Source organism: Phycodurus eques, chromosome 13, assembly GCF_024500275.1.
Source record: "Phycodurus eques isolate BA_2022a chromosome 13, UOR_Pequ_1.1, whole genome shotgun sequence".
In the NCBI taxonomy this organism is placed as follows: domain Eukaryota; kingdom Metazoa; phylum Chordata; class Actinopteri; order Syngnathiformes; family Syngnathidae; genus Phycodurus; species Phycodurus eques.
The window spans coordinates 22,910,016-22,932,746 of NC_084537.1; the positions used below are offsets into that span (position 1 = coordinate 22,910,016).

Below are 22,731 nucleotides of genomic sequence, written 5' to 3' on the forward strand. Positions count from 1 at the left end.
GGAATCTCAATAATCATAGACCAAAGGCGGAAGCAGTTAGTTGCCTGAAGAGAGTTAAAAATAGTTGTACATAATTTCCTGAATATTTATGACGATTACATTGATGTCTAATGTTTTTGGGTTCACCTGCACGTTAAAACCTGAATTTATGTATCCAATTGGACATCGCAAAAAATGGCACGTTTCTTCTGCTCGCGTCGCTTGCATTGAAGTACCGCTAGAGGGCAGCAGAGTTACACAACTTAGAGGTGCTAAGGAACGTATGGCATATGTAATAGTATATTTGTTTAAAACTTTGACTTCAAACGCTACTAAATTTCACTGGTAATCCTATAAGTAGACTACTTGTAAGAACAAACGAAATTATAAAAGTTAGCATTTAAAAAAAAAAAAAAAATTGTTCAATGACGTTTTGTTAAAATTCACTTTTAACAAGAATGAATAAGAGACTGCCATCAACCACGCAAGCACAGTATTCTATAATAATAATATTAATAAAGAAAAAATGAAAATTTACTTTTATACGTTTTTACATTTTGCCTAATAATAATAATGCCATTCAACAGTTTAGATAAAATACATTCCTTTAATGATCATTTTCTGCAATGTTAAGTGCAAGAAGTAACAAATGTACAGGTGCATGTCAATAAATGAAGATGGTATAAAAGTTTCACGAGTTCCATTCTACAAAGTCAATCTCATACATGAAACGGGTTAAATTGAAAACTGGGAAAATACTTTTCATATTCTTACCTACAATTTCTCCATCAAAAATCTTTTTGGATTGTAATACTTTAATTTCTGGAGACGATGGATTTGGGGATTTGGTTAGCTGGGCGAGATATAATCAGGAAAATGATGCAATATTCCATATTTCATGTGAGTTGCACGTCTGGAATTGAAGCAGTGAAATAAAATGACGTTATTGAGGATGACGCATTGCCATAATAGCTCACATTGCCCAAGAAAATGACATTTCGTCAATGAGGAGATTTGTAGAGATCTTATTTACTTCACTTAAAAAAAAACAAAAAAACAACAACAACAAAAAGTAGGCTAGTGTTACGCTAACAAATGTTTGTCTTTACATGACACAAGGCTTGACGTCCTGATAGGCGCTCTGCTGATGGTGCAGCTGATGATGAGGATGAGGATGAGGATGAGGATGAGGATGAGGGGGGTGATGATGAGGATGGTGATGATAATAAGAGGCTCCGGCGCCCGAATGCAGAGCGGACATCCCGTTGAGGCTGAAAACCAAATCCTTCCTCTCGCACACTGCAGCGGAGTGGCTGGCGTACCGAGGCAGGCCAGCTGAAAACCAACAGCGAAAAAACAAACAAAACAAAAACAAAAAACAATAAACAACAACAACGTCAAATTGACTCAATGGAATTAATGTTGACACCATCAGCAAGATGATTTCAAATCTAATACTGTCAATTCGTAATTCAACAATATGAACATGCAGCGTGCATGCTGATAGAAATGTTGATTTTTATTTGTTGTTGGTTATCAATCAATTCTTGAAGTTATTTGGAATTGAATTTTAAATCTTTGTATGAACGTGCTTTGATTGATTTGTTTCCCCGCGTTTGCGACAGTATTACTTGTCATTACTTTATTTTAAAAAAAAAAGGACAGATATACGTGATGAAATTTGAAATTGTTTGTGTCGGGTTCAATGTCGTTGGAAATCTTAAGTTTTGAGAATACCGTTGCAAGGATCTGGATCTCTTTCTCTATCGCTCTCTTTTTCGATCTCGATGTATCTCTTTTTACAGTATGTACGTATGTATCATATTTATATAATAATTGCATTACTCTTTGCCTTTCCATCTTGTTTAAGTCTTTTATTTGGTGCATAACTGAAAACTGTGTACATTTACACTTAGTGCTTTACTTGAGTTGCTTTTTTAAAAAGGCAAAAGCCTGCAAACAAAATAACAATAAAGGAAATGAAATTTAAATAATAAGATTAAGTTATTTAGACAAAGACTGTTCATTAATTGAGTTTTAAAATTTCAAACATAGGGAAAACGATCTACATTTTTATTTTTAAAATAAGACCAAGCTAGGTTTAATATATATTTGTTCAATTTAGAAATGCGTTGTGCATTAATTGCTTGTTTAAAGTTGAAAGCCTGGAAGAAGAAAAAATAATAAAGCTTTTACATATTCATTTATTTTTGAAAAACGCCACTGGGTGTAAACGCCAATTTCAACCCCCCGAAATATCTTCTTACAAGGCCATAATTTGTGTTTCTTTTCAGTTCGGATTTATTTCGATTTCATTGTATTTTAGAATGAGATCGAATTGTGCAGCCCGGCTACTGGATGTCGCGTACCTGCGATGTCAGCAGAATCTCGTCCGTTATGATGCAGATAACTTTGATCCAGCGAGTAAGACGACATCCCGGTGCCGGTGCCGGTGCCGGTGCCGGACGCCAGAGTCTGCGGTTTCAGATACGGAGATACGGCGGATGAGCTCCAGTGGGGGGGCGCGTTGCCGTACGCGCTTTGACAGTCGAGGGAGCCCACCGCGGCCGGGGAGGGCTGCAGGGAGCCGCCGCCGCCGCCGTCCGGGCCGCAGATGTAGTCCGCGTTGGGGGTCGCGGCCGCGTACGACGAGCCGGACCCGGGGGACACGTGGTGGCCCCCGGGCACCCCCTCGAAGCCCCCGTGAGGCATCGCGTTGAAGTCTAAATTGTAGCCGTTGTGACACACTAACGGGCCCGCCGCGGCCTGGAAGTCAAAGCCGATGCCGTTCATCATCCTGTACACGGGTTTGAAGGTCTGGCATTTCCTCCGGAAGCCGCGAGGTCTGCGTCGGAAGGAGCCCTCCTCGAACATGAACTCGCTGCCCGGGTCGATGGTCCAGTAGTGGCCCTTGCCGGGTCTGCCGAGGCCCTTGGGCAGCTTGATGAAGCACTCGTTGAGCGACAGGTTGTGTCTGACCGAGTTCTTCCATCCCTGGTAGGAGCCCCGGAAGAAGGTGAAGCGCGCCTGCAGGAACTGGTAGATCTCGCTCAGGGTGAGCCGCTTGCTGGGCGAGCTCTGGATGGCCATGACGATCAGGGCGATGTACGAGTAGGGGGGCTTCTCCGGGCGCCGCAAGCCCGAGTTGCCGCGCTTGGTCGCGTCGTGGGGGCCGGCCGCCGGGACGGAACGCGCCGCGCTCGGCTCCAAATGTCCGTGGGGGCCCTTGGTCGTCATGGTAAAACAAAATCCCCACCTCCACCCCCACCCCTTAATAAAAAACACCCATCAATGCCGTCTGGTGCACGAGAACCTCCAGCCTCGCCTCCTCTTCCTCGCCTCGGTCCATTGCGAAGACCAGCAAAGCCTCTGGACTTTGCTCAAACATCCGCCGAACACTCAGTCGACCACCGATCGCTTCCCCAAATCTGCCTCTGCCCCCTCTCACCCGCCGAGAAATCCTCTGGAACTCAACTCCCTCCCATCTGGACAGGATCCAGACTAGAAGCCGGACACAAGGCAGTGGAGTGGAAGGCAACCCTCTCGACACACACACACACACACGCACACGCACAGGCACACGCACGCACACACACACACTCCACCCTTCATTTGTGACTAACACACACACACACACACACACAAATGTGGCTGAGTTGTGTGAGATTTCTTTTGTTTTATGCAGACAGGAGAAAGTGAGCACCTCATCACATTTTTGTAAACATTTGGTTTATGCTTTGCTGCAATGTAAATAGTCAGCTTGTATAACGTAGTAAATTTACTGCCGCCTCGCTAAAGCACGTCTCCAGACCTAAACCCTATTGAGCATCGTCCACCGTAAGGCGGGGGGGGGGGAGCAAAAGGTCTCGAACATCTGCCAGCGCAGTGATGTGTGCGTGCGCGTGTGCGCGTGTGTATACATGTACATATAGAGTACGCATGTGACCCAAACTGTTGGTTATGTTCGTGAACGCAAAACCCAAAACGATCACTAATATTACTTGAAACTGACAAAAGTAATAAAGAAATAATAATAATAACTAGCCCAAATTAATCAAAATCAGGATTTGTATTTAGTTTTTTCTTGTAGTCCAACGGAATGATGATTTAAAGCAACAAGGACGAACGAAAAGGCCTCGACAATCAGTACAATTCAAGGATTTCTGTAACTCTCAACGACGGTTATTTGTTGTTGAAAAGGGGTGCTCGGCGTCTACCACGTGACCTCTTTCCTGCGCATGCCATTGGCCAGAATGCTCGACCTCGCATGCACCGAACAGTGGGCAGTGTTGCTCAAGTTCGGTTTCTACGCGAACTAGTTCAAAGTTCGGTTGACCGTTCCGAAAAGGAACTAGTTCAGTTCATCACTGCGAGTCGGCCACTCCGTTTTGTTGTTTGTTTTCAATATGTTGCTGATTGGCTTACATTACAAAACAATTTGAGCTTTCAAAAGTTTTCGGGCCTTAACATAACATAACATAACATAAAACAAAACCGTAGCTGTAATTGTGCGAGAACCAATGATGGATGACCAGTTGCCCTGAAACTGGGACTTACCAATAAATCACTTCCAGTCCACACAAATAAGTTTGTTTGTTTTTTTAATTTAAGAGACAACATGAAAAGGTTTCAAAATGTAACAACAAATGCTCAAGCAAAACAAGCAACTGTGACCAAACATCAAATAAAAAAAACATTAAAAAGAGGGAGGGGGGGGGGGGGGGAATTATCCAGTTTCGCTTTTTCAAATGACATTTTTACAAATATGATGTATTTACAGCAAACAGCGTATGCGCGTTCCTCTATCTGTGCCAGCGACGTATAGTGACAGGCAGAACTCTTCGACGCTCTTCCACTCGATGGCAGACGGTACAACGAAGCGTTTTCGCGGCCGCTCACGCCAACAGATGAATCGCGTCGTGTTCAACTACAGTGGCCCACATCGCACACAGTTCGGCCCTGCTTTCTCTGACATTTTCTGTTTTGCGACGTGCCGTGAGGCGAGTGTTTTTGGTTTTGGGTTTCCCTTAAATCTCACGTGACCGACGCTTGCTTTCGTTCGTCGGCGCGCTCACAAAGTGTGCAAGCGAAGCCCACAGCTCTGCGCATGCGCAGCTCCCAGCTCCGCGAGGCCGCCCGGGCGGACGCGAAGCGAGGCGAGAGGTGAATCGGAATGCGGCGTCACGACGACGGCGTAGCGCCCGACGCCATCGGAGACCCGCGCGAAGGGCTTGCTGAGGATGCTGTCTATCGTGAAGGAGCTCGTGAACTTCGCGGCGGCGGCGGCGGCGGCCGGCGGCGCGTCTCCCGGGCTCCTTCTCGCCTCGCCGTCGTCCAACCCCCCCCGCCGAACGCCGATGCGCTTCCGCCTTCGCCGGAACACGCCGTCGGCGAACGTGTACTCGCTGTGCGGGTTGAGCATCCAGAAGTTGTCCTTCCCCCACGGCCGCGACGGGTCCCGCAGCACCTTGCGGAAGCAGTCGTTGAGCGACAGGTTGTGGCGCACCGAGTTCCTCCAGCCGGTGTAGCTGCCGCGGAAGAAGGGGAACTTGTTCACGAGGTACTCGGTGATCTCGGCCAAGGTCAGGCGTCCGCACGGCGAGTCCCGGATGGCCATGGCGATGAGGGCGATGTAGGAGAACGGCGGCTTGGGTCTGCGCGTGTACGGTTTGGATTTGCCGGCGAGGGGGCTGTGCGCCGCGCAGTCGCCGTCCGAGCCCAGCTCCTCGCACTCGCCGGGTTCTGCCGGCCCGGTGCGGGTGGTCTCATCGAGGTTCACGATGTGGTGGTTCCCGCACACAACCTCGAGCTTCATGGTCCCTTTTGTTGTCCTCTCCGTGCGTAAAAGTGCCGGCACAGCCTGTGCGATGCCCCTTCTCACCTACAACCTGTTTGAGCAACACTTTATAGCTCACCTCGGGGGCGGGGCTTGTGATTCCCAACCTTATTTGAGCCAAGGTACATTTTACATTTGGGGGGGGGGGGAAACAAAAAAATATTTCCCGACATACCAGCAAACAAAACCTCACAATAAGTGGATGCACAAGTTCATTATGTACCTTCAATCATTAGTAACTTATTGTTACGTCGCTGGTGAACAAAGATACATTATTTGGAGTAAATACGTCATTTTTAGACCAGCTGATGATTTCTTACAGCACACGAATGTGATGATTCTGATTCTGCTTCCTGTCCAATATACGTGTGATCTCCAGACGCACCGCAGTAGAACACATCTGCTAATACATGTGGCAGGGCCGTTTCTAGACTCCCTTGGCGCACCAGGCAATAGGAATCATGGGCGGGCACCCCCCCCCCCCCCCCCCAAAAAAAAACCAAAAACAAGAACAATGGATAGGCAAGGATATTTCTTAACTAAATTGAGATGAAAGGAACAACAAACAACTTATTAACAAACGTGAAAATATTCCGAATGAGAAAAAACAACCAGGTGAATAAAAAAAAAATAATAATAATAATAATGGGAAGTGAAAACTTGAGAATTGTTGACAGCTCAGTGACAAGTTGACTTCATTTTGTTGTCAGTGTGTTTAACAACAACCTTGCTATTGGAGGGCCCCACAAGGGACATTCCCGACACCTGCAAACGGTCCTCCTGTATGCGGGAGATTCCCAGACGTGTTGTCTTTGCAGTTTTAAACGCAGCGCCATTATTTTGTCATTGATACGGGGGCCCAATGCCTAACGTCACTTGAGTCCCCGTTCGTCGGTTTCCCGCCCTGTCGTCGCATCTCTGAATATTTGACAGTGAGGAACTTCTCATTTTACTGCCTCACCTGCGGAAATATGATGTGCCGTTACACCTGATGCAAGCAGGTGGCGTGTGCTCCCAAGCTGAGGAATCCTTTTGCCCACAGCACTTGGAGTTGGTGTTGAATCTTCAATTGTTCAGCACACGTGGAAACCACTGTTGTGTTTTTCTCGTAGGTCTCGCGCCTCCCCGCAGCGCTCGGGTGCCGGGATATCATCGCCGCGACGGCAAGAAACAATAGCGATCTATTTTCCTTCGTAATGAACCGCTTCGACTGTTAGGGATTATTTTGGAAAAAGGGAGCGTCGGCCTGTGAAATGGTTGTCAAAGAAACACAACGAAAGATGATGACATCACACAAGTGATCATGCTCATTTGAAACGGTATTGTTGCTCGACCCAAGTAATATTGCCTTTCAGCATCTCAAGTGTGGTAGCCACACACATTTTTCACATCTTAACCAATTTTTGAAATGTGAGAGACCCAAGACGTGGCGAGGACAAGATAGTGAGTTGTGTACTCCAAATGACCAACAAAGCACAGCACACCCGATGTCAGTTGCAGTACCGAGACTTACCTGTTCGAGGCAGCGTAGTTCCACAGGGCATTCACACCGCCAGAAAATATGAAGACGAAAGAGCAGCTTAGTCATTTCCTGCTCATCGCAAGATTATAGTGAAACATCACAACTTATTGAAGCCCCTCTTAAAAAGGTTTAGAATTGTCTCTCAGTCGAGATGTTTCTCTGAAACTTACCAAGACAGGGATTTTGGCGTCATCTTGTGGCATCTCAGTCATCCAAAAACAGCGAATAGGTGAGTTTTACGGCAAATAGCGGTGGATGGGTTGCAGTTGCTCCTCTATTTGTGTCCGGCAACAGCGCGACCTTTAGGAAGCTCCCTAATTGGCTATCGTTACGTTCCACGCCACAATCACACAAAAACGTATTATTGACCGCGTACTCCGCACAAGGATTTGCCTTCAACGTTTACGATTGTTGACCGGCCACATTATAAATGTACGATTATGCTAAGATCCAATGCAAGCGATGTGTCAGAGATTTTCCCTTGACCAAAGATAATAATGCTCGATATTGATTGAAACTCAGAGCAGCGATTCAACAATCTTCATTCTTGCGCTCGTCGTTTGCAGCTTTGCAAAAATTGCATCGCGTCATAGTGAGAGCTCCTTTGAATATTTTGGCTTCTCGATGAGCTACACGACAGTCAACATATTAAACCTACTACAACTACAATAATAAAACTACAATCGGATCATCTTTGTCAATTTTTGATAAGAGTTCTTGGATTCCGCAGGTGCAGCTGTCTGGTGTATGTTACGAATGATCCAAATGAATAGTTAACATGCGTTATACCAGAGGTTCTCAAACTGGGGTCCTCTGAACCCCAGGGGTCCACAAGCCGTAACTTGGGGGTCAGCGAAATGATTTGCAATAAGTTATTATGCTGCATCATTTTTAAAAAGGTGCATATAAATAGGGACCGGCATTCCAATTCGCAAACTGAATAAACTTCCCTAATTTAGCTTTCGCTGACTTTCCTGCATGAATAAAGTATTTTTTGAAACAACAACAAAAAAATAGTATTATTACAAGAATAGTCCTATATTTTTCAATAACAAGAGGTGCATTGTTTTTGTTTTTTGAGAGAATAAAGGTGTCTTTTCCAGAAGTAACGTCATAATATTATGAGATTGAAGTTTTTGATTTGTTTGCTTGTTCAGGTCACAGTTCCCTGTCTGGATTTTGGGCAAGGTCCAAACGTCAGGCAAATTAATAATTCATCTTTCCAGCCAGCTAAAGGGCTGCAGACACTTGAACGCAAACCACGTAATTACCATCATCCATTAAACTAATCACTTAGATGTCTGCACATTTGAAACTGGTATTCTTGTGTAATTTAATTGTGGATTACATCAACTACTTGGGCGTACATAAATTATGGAAACGCCTGTACCTTGACTCTACAAACATTTTGAGCATCGATGAACATACATACAGCGCTACAAAATCAACTGCAGTTTTTGCAGCTCAGAATGTGCACACTGAAGCCCAACGTTTTTGCACAGCACTCTAGACTTCAGTTAAACACTGTCATCCAGCTCGGAAGGTGACTGGTCTCACCCATGACTCATCAAAGGCCTCACAAACACCATTTTTTTAAAATAAGCTCTCCCTGCGTGTACTACGGCTGTTTAAGGAGGGTGATACTGTAGTCCTGAATGCGGCTTGAAGGGCAGTTTTAAGTTGACATTTGCTCAATGATAAAAACGTAATAAGCTTCTGATTGCGTTTTATAACCAATGGCATGGGTAACTTGGTCCTTACAGGTTTTGGAGCAACATATGCTGCCATCCAAGCAACGTCTTTTTCAGGGACAACCCTGCTTATTTCAGCAAGACAATACCAAGCAACATTCTGCACGTGTTACAACAACGTGGGTTGGTAGTAAAAGAGTGCGGGTACTAGACTGGCCTGCCTGCAGTCCAGACCTGTCTCCCATTGAAAATGTGTGCAGGCGCATTATGAAGTGCAAACTGCCACAACGGAGACCCTGGACTGTTGAGCAACAGAAGTTGTACATCAAGCAAGAATGGGAAAGAAACTCCTACAAAGCTTCAACAATTAGTGTCCTCGGTTCCCCAAACGTTTATTGAGTGCTGTTAAAAGAAAAAGTGATGTAACACAGTGGTAAACATGCCACTGTGCCATCTTTTTTCCGACGTGTTGCAGGCTTCAAATTCAAAATGAGTCAAATGAGTCATTTGCAAAAAAACAAAAAAACAACAAGGTTATCAGTTTGAAAATTAACTATCTTGTCTTTGTAGTGTATTCAATTAAATATAGGTTAAAGGATATTGTTTTTTGATGCATTGCAATTCAGAGACAGTAATACAGGTAATGCAATATAACTTATTACTATCAAAAGATGGTCACTCGTGATATATAACGCATTACATTTTGGAAGTAACTTGCCCAGGCCAGCACTGCTAATGTGGCAAAGCCCTGCCTATCCATTTAAATGCACTTATAGATTAAGGCATGCCCTTTGTAATGATACAGAAAAGCATTTCAACATCGCAAAGCATTTCAGTCATGCAAACCGTAGCTGCAGATTCCGGTCTAAAAATAACCCTGTAACGACGTCTATCTACGTCCGCGTGCACCTTAGTTTGCATAATTGGCGCTCGAGGGTTCTCGTTGTCTATGCAAACAAACAAAAGCTCTGTGCGTGTGAGGCGGCCGTTAGTCGGAGGGGTCAAGATGATTTCCAGATGATTACGCCTCCGAAAGCATAAACAGTAGCCTAGACGTCCGGGATGCGTTCAAAGGATCAAAATAAAAACACAACTTGATGGTAATTTGAAGTGCTGCTTGTTGCTATTTTTAATCAGCCACTAATGGCTATTTTGCACAAACATGTCATCTATAAGTCATCATGAGACAGTTTTAAAGTAGCCTGAAGTGTATTGAGACACACGTTCTTGCTTGTTCAGTGTTTTTAGTTGCACTGCATTACACAGAACGCTCACAATTCTGTTTGAGCAAACTTTGCAGGTTCAGCCGTCACCCTTTTAACTACGGGTGATCTATTTAAAGACGACTGTTCCTTCATGTTGTGTGAGAAGCAGGAAGAAAGACGGCGGTAAGAAACAGGCCCGTGCCTGCTTCGGGTTTGGGGAGTTTTTATTTCGGTCTTTGACACAATTGAACTGCCGAACACATGAGAAGACAAAAATATTCAGAGTATAAATAAAGAACCTTCCTTGGTGGGAGATCAGGCCGGTTTGTTATTTTAGATACAACATTCAAGGGAATAGACAAAGCATACGACATACGGTTGACTATTCCTGCTGCTTTTGCGCATCGACAGCATAGCATCTAGAGTGTTGTGTTTATATATGATTATTCATGTATAGTTGTCAACCAACTGCTGAAATAATTGTAACAATTAAAAAAAAAAAAAAAAAAAAAGTAGTACTAAAGCTGAGCAGTTTTGCTATTGCACTCTCGGCTTCGAAATATTCACTTTTGCCAGATTTGAATTGCTGTTTGTGTGGTTTTCGTAGACAAGGAATAGTCTGTTTTAAAATCAGCTTCAGTGATAAAGCAGCAGCCCCAAAGCTGAATGTGTATCATCTCTTCCGATCTAAGTTTAGAGACCAAAAGAGAAACATAAACTCAAGCATGCACAATAATACAATCCCCGCGAAGGTTAAATCATTACATATTTGCAGAGTTTTACAGCTTCATCACACATGCTGCAACCTTTGCACTGTGGCTCCGACGGTTCTTTTTCTATGAGCACCTTTTAGATTGCCACAATGGTTGATTTGAAGGATTCATTTAGAGTGTCATACTTGGAGAATCATCACTCAAATTAATATTTTGTTACAGGTGAGTCAACGTGCCAGTTGTGCCAGATACTGCGCAGTAACGTGCGGGCCATATCTGCAAGGACAATGGTTGCGTGAGGCCATGCTCGGCTGCCCCTTGCACGCACAGTGCAGGCGTCGTTTGAAAGGCGACATGAGGGTTCTCGAAGCCACCGTCACTGAGGAACTATCGTCGTTTCAAATCGCACCGCAAGCATTGAGATGCTTATAACCATGTTTTTCTTTTTCTCCGAGTATTTTCAACTGAAAATAGATTTTTTTTTTTTTTTTAATTAAAAATGTTTTGGCCTTTCATTTCCACGACAATTACATTTTGAAACAAGAAAATCCAAATATTTGAAAATTGATCTCAAAGAGGAAGTCTCTGAAAATGAAACTTTTTCAGGTCTAAATGCTAATATAATTGTTATTAAATAAACAAACTGGGCATGCAAGTTAGTGTCAACTTCAGAGTACATAAATAACCAAAAACACAGTGGCGTAACACAACACTGTTGTTGTTGCTGTTCCTGATACGACTTCTAAAAAATAAAAAATAAATTACTTGCGTCAAATTTGAAATACACACACACACACACACACATGCGCGCAGAGGGGAGAGGACAACAGTCGGTCTGATATCCGCATGCAACTAGTGTTTCTTTCCAAATTCACTGACCTGCTGGCCAGGCATTGATCATTTGAAGTCATTTTTGCAAGGGGATTGTTTGGACAGTGTCTGGGCATGAAACTTTTTCAAAACATAACACTCCTGTCGTCACGTAACCCATCCACGACGCCTTTTGTTTGTCACTGATCCCGTACGATTGTGGGCGTTCTATCGTCTGCTGCAAGTTTCTCAGCCGGGTGGACTTCTTCGAGCAAATTCAAACAATTGAAATCCTCTTCTTATTTGCATAGTCATGCACCAATAATTAGTTTAGCTCGGAATATAAACTAATGTTAAAGCCAGCGCTTAACCATTCGCGCCAAAACTTGTTTTACATGCTGTAATGCGTCCCATGTGCACTAAGGGAAAATATAACAAGTATTGGTTACGGTGTCCCCGCTTCAGGTGCGATTTGCAGAGATAATGTTATGGTACTCCGTTGCCAAGGTTTGTCAGGGTTATACTCAGCAGGGAGGAAATTATGACGCAAGGAAAATGCGTATTGTAGAAAACTGATGACAAAGGAGAAACACCCTTGGGGGGAGTATTTGTGAAATGTTTGCTTAGCACTTAGGCCCCACACAGGTTTTACAGCACACGCCATCTCCAGCTACTTGGATCACCGTTAATCACAGGGCAAACACAGTCTTGTCGTAAAGATTTCATGTACTGCGGCTCTTCTGGATTTTAAGTGTCTGTTTGGTTGCCGTTCTCTGTTGCTGTAGTTACCAGGGATTTCTTTCCTGATGGAGTCGCCGTGTTTCAGTAAACACTCCGGGGCGCGATCAACGTGAAAAAATGTGGACTGTAAAGAGCTGAGCTACAGAGCAGCGACTCCTTTTGTGTGCTTTGGTTCTTGTTTAAAATATCTTTGTCTGCGATCACAGCATAGCGTGGGAATCTGTGCTCTATGTCCGATGACAAAAAATACAAAAATAATAATACTAATAATCATCATAATTTTGGCTTCAAACCTACAGTATGTGTCTACTCCAACCCTCTGTGCTTAAATAAAGGCAATGTCTGTTTCTTATTTCTTGGTCTCTGGCACATTCCATAAACACGTCTCCCAGGTGGTCTGCGAGTAAGCGAGTGTGTGCATGGGGGTGCGTTTGGAGGGTTGGGGGGAGAAAAGGGAGAAAGCCAAGCTATTGATGGCGGAATGCTCGGTACAGCCCGACTCAATCCGACAGCTCGGCTAAATTCTATTTATTTCCGAGCCACATGCTCCCGGAGCTGTCCCCCGTCCATTCTCGCAGGTGGACCGCGAGGCCGAAAAACCAGCGGTATAACTATCGCTCGTGCGTGTGAACGGACCGTGTTTACGAAATGCGCTCACGACTGTATGCGCAATTAAAGTGAGATGCGTGCCACTTCCTTGTACGTACAGCACACGGTAAGAAGGTGTTTTTGGGTAATCAGCTGCTGTCTTCCATACGGTACCGCTGTTCAATCAATCACGCTGCAGTCCTCCTACCAAGTCTTCACTCTTTGTTGTTGGTTCTTTGTAGTCAGACGACGTCTAAATTACAACATGTTCATTTTATGAAATACTGCAATGCTAATGCGTCAGAAGGATAAAGTTGGCTCTGTCACTCGAACCTGGACTTTTTCAAAAGAGGTGAGACTTTATTAATTGTGAGTGATTTCCACCAGAATGACTTGCCCTCCATGTATAGTCATGAATGTTACCCACCGTGAAAGCAGAATAAACCATTTTCACCAATTGTATTTGGGGGCATTGAAAGCGTTCTACCGATAAGTCGTGATTCACTACCCTCCAATGTTCGCTGGAAAACTCACATTATATATTTTGTGCTCACACCAAAGCCCTGTCTCTGGCTTTGGCGCCATCTTGTGGCATCTTTCCGCCAAGGACCTATGCTGAACTGAGGGGAGGAGCTTCCTATAGTCAGGCCATATCCCTGTCAAATACAAAAGTACAAGTGCTTTGCAGCCATCTTGTAGCATCTTACCATCGCTCACCCGCTATTTGCGGCAGGGCTCCCTCCATCCCTATCAACACAACTGCGGACTGCGGGATGCGTCTATTCGAGGGGAATCCTTTTTTGGAATAATCCATCCAGTTTCTGCACCGCTTATCCCGTTCATGGGGGACTGGAACCGAGCTCAGCTGACTGATTACGCCGGACACAGACAACAATCCACAACCACATTTACACCTCATCTGAGAGACTGTTCACATGCTTCAGAAGGTGCTGCTGATTTGGTTAGCGGTTCATTTTTGACTGTTTGTGCATTAAAAAAAAAAAAAAAAAAAAAAAAAAAAAAAAAAAAAAAGAGTGTCTTACTACTGAGGTCATTCCATTGACTATCCGTTTTCTTATTCCTGGTGGGATAAGGGAAATGTTTATTTGTCTTCAGCAAATGACACGCATAGAAAATGTGCATAAGAGGAACGGTCATTATCTGAGGATCTTTTTTTTTTTTTTTTTTCCAATAAATTTTAATGCCCATATATAAGTTGCAAAAACAGTAATTTATTGACATGTTGGAAACCTTTGATCCGAGGTATGTGCCTCCAAGGCGCAAATATTTTCCAAAGGTCGCGTTGCCTCTCATGTACAAATCTGCGTGAGAAAAGACCGTGAGAGAACGGTTGTTGCCGTGGCGTTACATCACGACAATCGGACCAGTCAAGCCACGCAGTTTGACAGCTTATTACGTGATTTCAAAACTGCTAAAATGATCATTTATTGAGGATTTTTTAACATAACATTTTGACAAAGGGGAGAGAAAAAAACACTTATTTTCACATTATTTTAAGGGGGGGGAATCATTTCTATTATTTCTACAGAAATAATGCTGGGGAAAAATGTTTCACAGCTCATTTCGTACTGTATCTGGAAAAATAAATCAAAACCTAATTGGAAAAATGCTATTTTCATATGCATTTTCCATACATTTTCCAATCTGACTTTTGTAATAAAAAAAAAAACCCCACACATTTATTTTACTCGTTCGAGTGCAAGTGCACCAACAGCTTTTGAGAGCACCTTGCCATCCCATTGAACAGACTGTAGCCCCTTCGTGAAAAAGAAATATTCGCATAAACAGAATGAATGACCCAACAGGAAGTTGGAGGAAAACAAGAGCAAAGGAGCTGTATTAGTTTGTGATAACTGCCAAATAGCAGGAGATGTAAATTACATCCTCTGTCTGTTTGATAATCACTGAAAATGTTTATCTGTCACGTCACACAGACTTACACGTCCATGTCGGCGCCATTTAATGGAATGCCACTGGTCCACATGTCTCACTGGAGCATTCATTTGTGTAATAGATCCTGACAGAAAAACAGACACGAGTCAGACGCAAATGTCATAACTCATCTTTGGAGCATGTGTCAGAATACCTGACACCGCTTTCCCAGCACAGAAGTATACGTGTTAAGCCATCAACAAAGTCTACATGTCACACAGCATGTTAATGAGCGTCTTGATAGCTGGCGTTGACGGAAAGAAGATACGAAGGTGCAGGATGGACTCCATGTTACGACGGCATCAATAACCCGAAGAAAATACTCGTGAGAGTTATTTGTTCGAACAACGCGCTAAGCATGCAGCCATTCTTTTCACGCTGCTGCTGCAAAGCGTCGCCCACATCGCGGTGTGTGGCATGTCTACAACAGGCGGAATGTCAACTGCACTTGAAATTTGATCTGCACCTCTTGTAAGTCGTCAGTTTTGGAGATCTGAGGGAGATTAATGCAGCCTGCGTTGGGTTCAAGGGCCGAGTTCAGCTGTAAAACCCATTCTCATATTCATATTTCTTTGGAGGCCTCTATACCCGGGGGCGTAGCAACTCCTCGGCTTGTTTTTGCGTCTCGTTGCCGTCGAGCCTTTGCATAATCGAGGGCTCACTCGGGCCGCGCTTCGCAGCCACCGCAGTGTTAGAGGGTTCAGAGGCTTGCGAGAACACATTCGCAGCCAGGCGGTCTGTGCCAGTTAAGGTGCGTGCGAGACTCTGCCCCACCCCATTTCATTACTCATTCCTCATCTATCCACTGACATCTGATAAAGGAGCATAAAACAGTCATCTATATAAACATTCCTGATGATGAGAGTCGAACACGAGAGATTGTATACGAGCCTAGTCTGTGTGTGATTCATACGGGTAAGGCTCCAACGCGACGACAGCATCGAATGGCCTGATATCGGAGCGGTCTACGAACAAGTCCAGTGGAAGCCAAAAACAATCCCTTCCGGAGCACTGGGCAATCTCTGAATTGTTCAGATTTACGAAACATTTTTTTTTTGTCATGATAAAATCTTTATGAAGTGGATAGCACAGGCAGAAATGTAAGTAACTTTCTTAACTGTCACGCGAGTGTAAAAACGTGTGAAAAAGAAAGAAAAAGACTCCAATTTAGATGAATACGATCAATTGTAGCTGCAAGCAGCAAATCAGCTTTTCATGTCGAATCCCCAAAATGTTGACACAAGGCTCCGCCCACATTCCATGGCGAAGGCGTTAAATGATTTCCAGTTAAGCACCTGTCAAGGATGCCCGCTGTTTGACTTGCCTCAAATTGGCTGCTTCGCATTAAAATGGCTGCCTGGCACGGCTCAGATTTGAGCATGTCTCCGTGACACATTTTCGTGAGTCCTGTTATGATTGACATGTACACCGTATTCTTGTGTCAATTGGTGAAACGTTGGGGGAGGGGGGGGGGGGGGGCAAATATTTCTCACTCCCTTTTTTGATGGCAAACAAAAGAAATGATCACCCAGCGTTTGTATCGCATCGCCCGTCCGGCAAGGATACCTGCATACGATTTGCTGTTCGCTTTCCCTCGTCGGTGTTCAGCAAAATATGAAACCTGGAATTCACCCCAAAATGGCTGCTTCGAACCCAAATCTGCCAGCTTCCAGTTCTATTTCATACACGATTTCCCGAGACTTTTATGTGCGTCCCGTTATGATAGAGAGCAAAACTACTGAGCTTGCAGATCAGAAGTCTTGTTAGGTACATTAAGGTTTTGGTTTTGTTTGTCTGAGACTTCTCGGAAAAAAGACGAGCGTAAAATTTGGAATTGGGCTTTAGAGGTTCCATTACATTGGGATGCATGGATCAGGCTGTTGATTGTGCAGAGCAGCTGAACCGATAGCTACAACTGCATCAAATCATTCCATGTGTACTTGTAACGACGTGTGGGATTTTCAATCGACCAAAAAGGGAGGTCACGGAGAGATCGTGCGATCTAGCATCCAAATATTTGGTGAATTTGGAAACATTTCTGTGAGTAAATGTCAATGAGACAAGCACAAACCAACCATATGGTGACATTTTACTTATGCATTATTTGTTGTTTTAAATGTGTTAATTTAGCCTTTTTATGCTTTATTGTAATTTAGTTGAGGACTTTAAATTTCCTTGTACGCTACACCGACAATGAAGCTATTCCAGTGTAAAACGTCTCGGCCGAGGCAATCGTCGAGGCAGAATAAACAAATTCCTAAATTGGGCAGCTCTTAAAAGTGGAGAATCACTGTTACCCATGTAGACCAAAGTTGTTCCTGTTATATAATCTTGTGTGAGAATCTGAGGTCAATGCGATGACTCACCAGCAAGCCTGTTGTTGCCGAACAGGGAAGTTCAGGTTAGACACTTTGCATGTGGCAGATACCTCTCTCAGGAAATTGGGCGCGGGACAACTTGTGAAAGGATGTTTTCTTTTCTACACCCAATGTTTGGCTAATTGTGAGGAGGGTTGGTAGGTTAGGATGAGGTTGAAAGGGAGCTCACGGGGAGTTGAGATTTCGATTTTAGCCTCCCGAGAGCGGGACTGGGATCTCCATCCGTTGAGGGTCTGCGGCTTGTCTCTTACCTTTCGCGCAGAATGTCAGAAAGTCAGGTCACGTTATTATACTGTATCTTTCGTTTGTTGCTGCATTTCTGACGGGCAAAAGAGTCCAAAAGACATTCGCGACTTGTGTTCATCTACAATTCTTCGTTTTAGATCTTCATTGAGCTCCGTGGACTTCCCCATTGTTCTGACTATCGGTCGAGCGAATGGGTGCTGTCAAACTTGGCATTTTTATTCCAGGGGAAAAGAAACTATCAGATGCCGTCAATCGCAATTGTCATTGGGCTCGGTCCTTTCAGACATTTTAGAACCATCAGCACAAAGATTTTGCCACATGGACATACAGTATATATTCCAAACTGTAAAGACACTAAAGATAATTTGACCCTTGTGTACATTCGAGAAAATCCCGAATGAATTCAATTTAGTGCAACCAAAAAAGGGACTGTATGTGTAGTAGCACCAAATCTATGGATACCGTACACGCAGTTGAGAATAAAACTTACAATGTTAACTCCATAAATGCAGTATCAATAAACAAAGCTGTACGAGCAGTTAATTACTATTAATAAAAAGACGCCTCGCATACAAACAGTGTACATACCATTCTACTAGTAGAATTGTTGACTTAATGTTGAATGAGCCGCATTGTACTGAGAAGCCGAGAAAGAGACACATGGCTAGTTTTCATAAGAAACCAAGCAGAAGATCGAAAATAAAAAATGAGCAGATGTCTTGAAGATTAAATTCAGCTCACGTTGCAGTTTGTATTCAGTTTTGGCTTTTCACGTTCGCTTTTAGCAATATTGTACTGAGCAACCAGGACAAAGGTGTGTGACCACTTTCCCACGTTGCGCATCCACATTTGCACATTCAGTGCAATCGCAACACTGATGTGAATGCTGGCACCCAATTGAGATGTGGGAACGTCAAGAACTTAAGTCGATAAACACAATGGACGGTCAAAGTCAAAGAGTCAGACAGCATGAAAGCATTTCCCGTCCATTGACCTATTGTCAGTCCGAGCCTGCCACGGTGCGGAATGAGATCAAAACAAGCCCTTTGTAATGGGATCCTCATCCAGCATCAAACAACCTCGACCAACACAAAAACAACAAGGTAAAAGGGCGCAAAAATAGTCAGTCACAGAGCAAACACAAAGCCCTTGTAACCGCAGGGAGACACAAGTCTGAATGTCGCCACACCTACTGTTTGCAATTAATGTTACAATTACCTGGCACAGAAACCAAACCTATGCAAGCTTGCTCGTTCAAAAAAAGTCATCCAACTGTCTTCCACTGGACATATTTTTGGGGGGATTTCTTAAACAGTACATGAAAGAAAGACCAATTAACACAGTCTCTCATGTTACAAGCGAGTCTGCGGGAATGACGTTTTCGTAAAGCTGAGATTCCTCATAGGACAGGTGCAAACTGCCTCACATTAGCCAAGTTACAGAGTTACCATGCAACGCTTGGAGCCGACACGAGTTAAAGCTTTGTTGTTGTCGTTTAAAACAAACCGTAGTGTACAAAGGAGATGACTGGAGCACACGGCAGTAACAAAAATACAAAATCATCACCCTGGCAAGGGAGGTAAACATAAATAAAACATTATGCTAAGACCTTGATAACATAATGGGAAGGGAGGTGCATTGAGAGAACACACACAAAAAAAAAAAAAGTAGAACAAGACGAGCAGAACATTAAGTGCGCCGTACAGGCACAAAGTTGAATCGAAGTTTGGAAGCTACCACGCGTGACACTGTATACTGCAACCTGTTAGTGAAGTGACATCGTCCGCAGGCGATGCCACTGAGCAAACGTTGAGGGCATCGGACTATCTTTTACACCAATACGGGGGGGGGGGGGGGGGGGGACATTTTCTTAAAGATGTGGAATCAGCATTACCCTGACCCAGGACTTTACTGCTGCATTGGCATAGGTTGGCAATAGACTTTCCAACTAGAAATTGGAGTTACATTGCTCTCGTAGGAACAGAACTATGTTGCAAACTGAAGACCCCCTTACTACTGTTTTTCTTTTCAACAACATGAAGTTTGAATTGTATATTGTCTTAGTTTCTCTGGAAACATGAATGACTACTACACCTGCGCTGAAAATTATGTTGTATTACTGTGTTTCAATAGATATCCACCAAACACACGCAGCCAATTGCAATTTGGTGCTTTACAAGCAGTATGAGGTGGAATTCATAATAAGTAATGGTCTGTGTGTGTGTGTGTGTGTGTGTGTGTGTGTGTGTGTGCATGCATGTTTGTCTTGTCAAAATGTGACATACCAGACAAAGTGCTCTTTCAGCTGTGTCGCTCTTAAACACGGGTAGCCAGCCGTAAGTGAACGAAAGCTGTCAGTCGGGTTGAGTCCTCGTGTCGCAAACATCGGAGGCAAAGCGCCGAGGTGCAAAAACACAGGATTCCACGGTTATTGTTTTCGGATTTCTGAAAGCTTAATTAATAAGTGAAGTGTTGAGTAAGATACAAAGTAGAGAGACAAATAGTTCTTGTAGTAAACAGTAATGAGTAATGTCTCAACGTAGGACAATTCTCAAGCTTGGTGTTTGTGTTGACACGGATGACTCCCATCTGGCACAAGATGTGGCCGAAGCAACATAAACAGGCGTGCGTCTGGCTCCACCCGACGTAACCTTTCTGATGCAAGAATGTCCCGCAGTTTGGAGATAAAGTCGATTTGGTGTAGGCGTGACCCGACGCTGCGAGACCGTTGGCCTAGTCACATTCAACAAACCTTCGCACAGTGATGAAGTATTGTAAATAGAAAAGGAAATGTGGAATTTGTCAAAAGTAGCATTCCAGTAAACTCGGGCTGTATTTACACCGTGCGGTTCAAGTGGTAGAATTAGAATATGCGTTGTGGCAGCATAAACAGGAAAAAAAAAAAGAAATAATGCATGAAATTGGATATTTTAAGCTCCAAATCCAAACGTGGATAATTGCCTGATTGCGACCGGAGCATAAAGGCACACATTGGATACAAGCTGTCGATGTGACACAATGGAAATACTGCACACTCGATTGGTGACATACTGTAAACAGCAATTATACTAATTAAAAATCTCAATGAAAGATAAAGCACAGACAGTCAAATAAGGTCAAAATATGCTACATGAGCAGTATGTCCATCATTAAATACCTGCCATGGCATCCAGTCGAATAGTGTGTTACCTTTATTTATTCCACTGGGGGGGGGAGTCAACCCAGGCCAACTAAACAGTAAATAAAATGTGATATTTGCACTATATATGCATTATTGTTTATTTTTGTGTTGAGCCTTTGGTAGTTACTTGGGCAGTTCGTGACTCGCCGGTGACTCGAATTGGTATTTGAGTCTGAAAAAAACCTTTTGAATTTGGGTTTTCGTTTTGGAAACATTTTTGGGATTTGAATCACAAATAACCATAGAATAACATACTGCTTACTTTATTCTGACATGAGCTGCAACTGCCGCCTCACCGCATTTACTTCAAAATATGCAAAATATTTCACACTTTTTAGCCTTTGAAAATGGCCGACACTATCTGGACTTACTGCGCATAGTTTCGGCACGTGTACAAAGTTGTAGCTATAGCCCTCCACCGAGAGAAGGAGGCGTCCAATTGGCCTTACCCCGAGGAGCCGCACAAATATTCACGGCGGCGCCCAATCAAAGCCGAAAAGGAGACATCGCCGAGGTGGACGGCGACCGTGGCGGAATGAATGGGAGAAAGTTGAGCCAAGACAGCGTAGCAGATAGCCAGCCGGCTGGCTAGCCTACTGGGTAGCTAGAAAGGAGGCAGCTGGTACACGCTAACAAGGATTGATGGCACTGATAGGCGACAAACCAACCCGTGCTCTACGTTTGGCCACCGTACGACGAGGGATCTTGGTTAAAGCAAGCCATTTTAAAATGAAAAAGGAAAACCTTTCTGGAAGGACAAGCGGCAGCCAAAACGCGGTGGCGTACTCTCTTTCTGGTTCAACAGATCAAAATCAAAACATCAAATTTGACGTATCATTATTATTATTTCAGAATAGTACAAGGAGTAACGATTCGATTCTGATTCTGATTTCAATTGGTGCATCTGCGCATGCGGGTTGTTTCATGTGCTTCTGTCAGTGTAAACACAGCCTTACTACGTGGAAATCAACGGTAAAAAACACATGACATTCAGTCGGAACTGAGAAGTTGGATCTGCAGTGTAAATCCAGCCTTATACTGTCTTTTGGGAAGGGGTGTTCTCAACTACGTCTCAACGTTGGGTTTGTTGACATGCTGATGTTTTTACATTTGAATGTAAAGAGGTTTAGCTCGGCGCCTCCAATATATTTTCTTTTGTTTGAATCATTTTTAGGATTATAATGTGTTCTGGCAACAACGATGTAATGTGGGGGGGGGGGGGTTCTTTTGTGTTTTTGGTGGTCCGGCTCAACAGCCTCCAGACTTTGGCTGAAGGTCTCCGACTTCAAGGCTAAACTATAAACCCGTTTCAGTAAATGGGAGAAAAATACGAGAACGTAGAAAGAATCAAAGAAATAAAAGAGAAAGTTGAGTCGGAGCTGCTGCAACAGGCTGCTCGCTGACTCGAAGTGCTCGGAAGTCCCCATGATTACCAGTATCAGCAGTGTCATTCGAGTAACTCAATGGCAAATGTCACCCATTTCAACTAACTTACTGGTAATTTTTTTTTTTGCAGCTGGACAGTGGGAGATTACTCTTAAACACAATCGAAACAACGTTTGCAATAGTGGTGACCATGCGACGGTTGCGTAAGTTCAATTGGTCATCAGTTGGGTCAAGAACAGGAAGCGCTCGTCAGCTCTACAAGATCGTAATTGTTTGACATGTTCTCAGGGCAACGACGGATGATTTATGGGCCACGTTGCGCTTAAAGCAAGTAAAGAGCTTTAAAATCATTTATCAGCTTTGTACAAGCATATCTTGAAGTGTTTCTTTGGGCCACATCATTTAGATAACATTATTACGTCTTATCAAACAGTGTCACCAGTTCAAACAGCACTATGGCCATTAAATGACTTTTTTTTTTTTTTTTTTTTTCAAGTTCAGA

At 43.7% G+C, this 22,731-nt stretch overlaps 2 protein-coding genes across 2 annotated transcripts; both read right to left on the bottom strand.

The window, feature by feature from the left end:
• Positions 1 to 544: 544 nt before the first annotated feature.
• On the bottom strand, positions 545 to 3,448 carry foxf2a (forkhead box F2a). Its single transcript, XM_061693209.1, has 2 exons — positions 2,349 to 3,448; positions 545 to 1,314 (listed from the first exon to the last, which is right to left on the bottom strand). Exons 1-2 carry the CDS (start codon positions 3,214 to 3,216, stop codon positions 1,085 to 1,087), a joined length of 1,098 nt encoding a protein of 365 aa, XP_061549193.1. The 5' UTR covers positions 3,217 to 3,448; the 3' UTR covers positions 545 to 1,084.
• Positions 3,449 to 4,563: 1,115 nt separating this feature from the next.
• On the bottom strand, positions 4,564 to 5,873 carry foxq1a (forkhead box Q1a). Its single transcript, XM_061693219.1, has one exon. The coding sequence runs from the start codon at positions 5,792 to 5,794 to the stop codon at positions 5,051 to 5,053; it is 744 nt and encodes a 247-aa protein (XP_061549203.1). The 5' UTR covers positions 5,795 to 5,873; the 3' UTR covers positions 4,564 to 5,050.
• Between the last annotated feature and the right edge of the window lie 16,858 nt (positions 5,874 to 22,731).

What these genes read in the sequence shown, in the direction of transcription:
- foxf2a (XM_061693209.1), bottom strand. Translation starts at nt 3,216, where the DNA reads ATGACGACCAAGGGCCCCCACGGACATTTGGAGCCGAGCGCGGCGCGT. An exon ending in AGATTCTGCTGACATCGCAG is followed by an intron (nt 1,315 to 2,348) that starts GTACGCGACATC and finishes GTTGGTTTTCAG; the next exon opens with CTGGCCTGCCTCGGTACGCC.
- foxq1a (XM_061693219.1), bottom strand. Translation starts at nt 5,794, where the DNA reads ATGAAGCTCGAGGTTGTGTGCGGGAACCACCACATCGTGAACCTCGAT.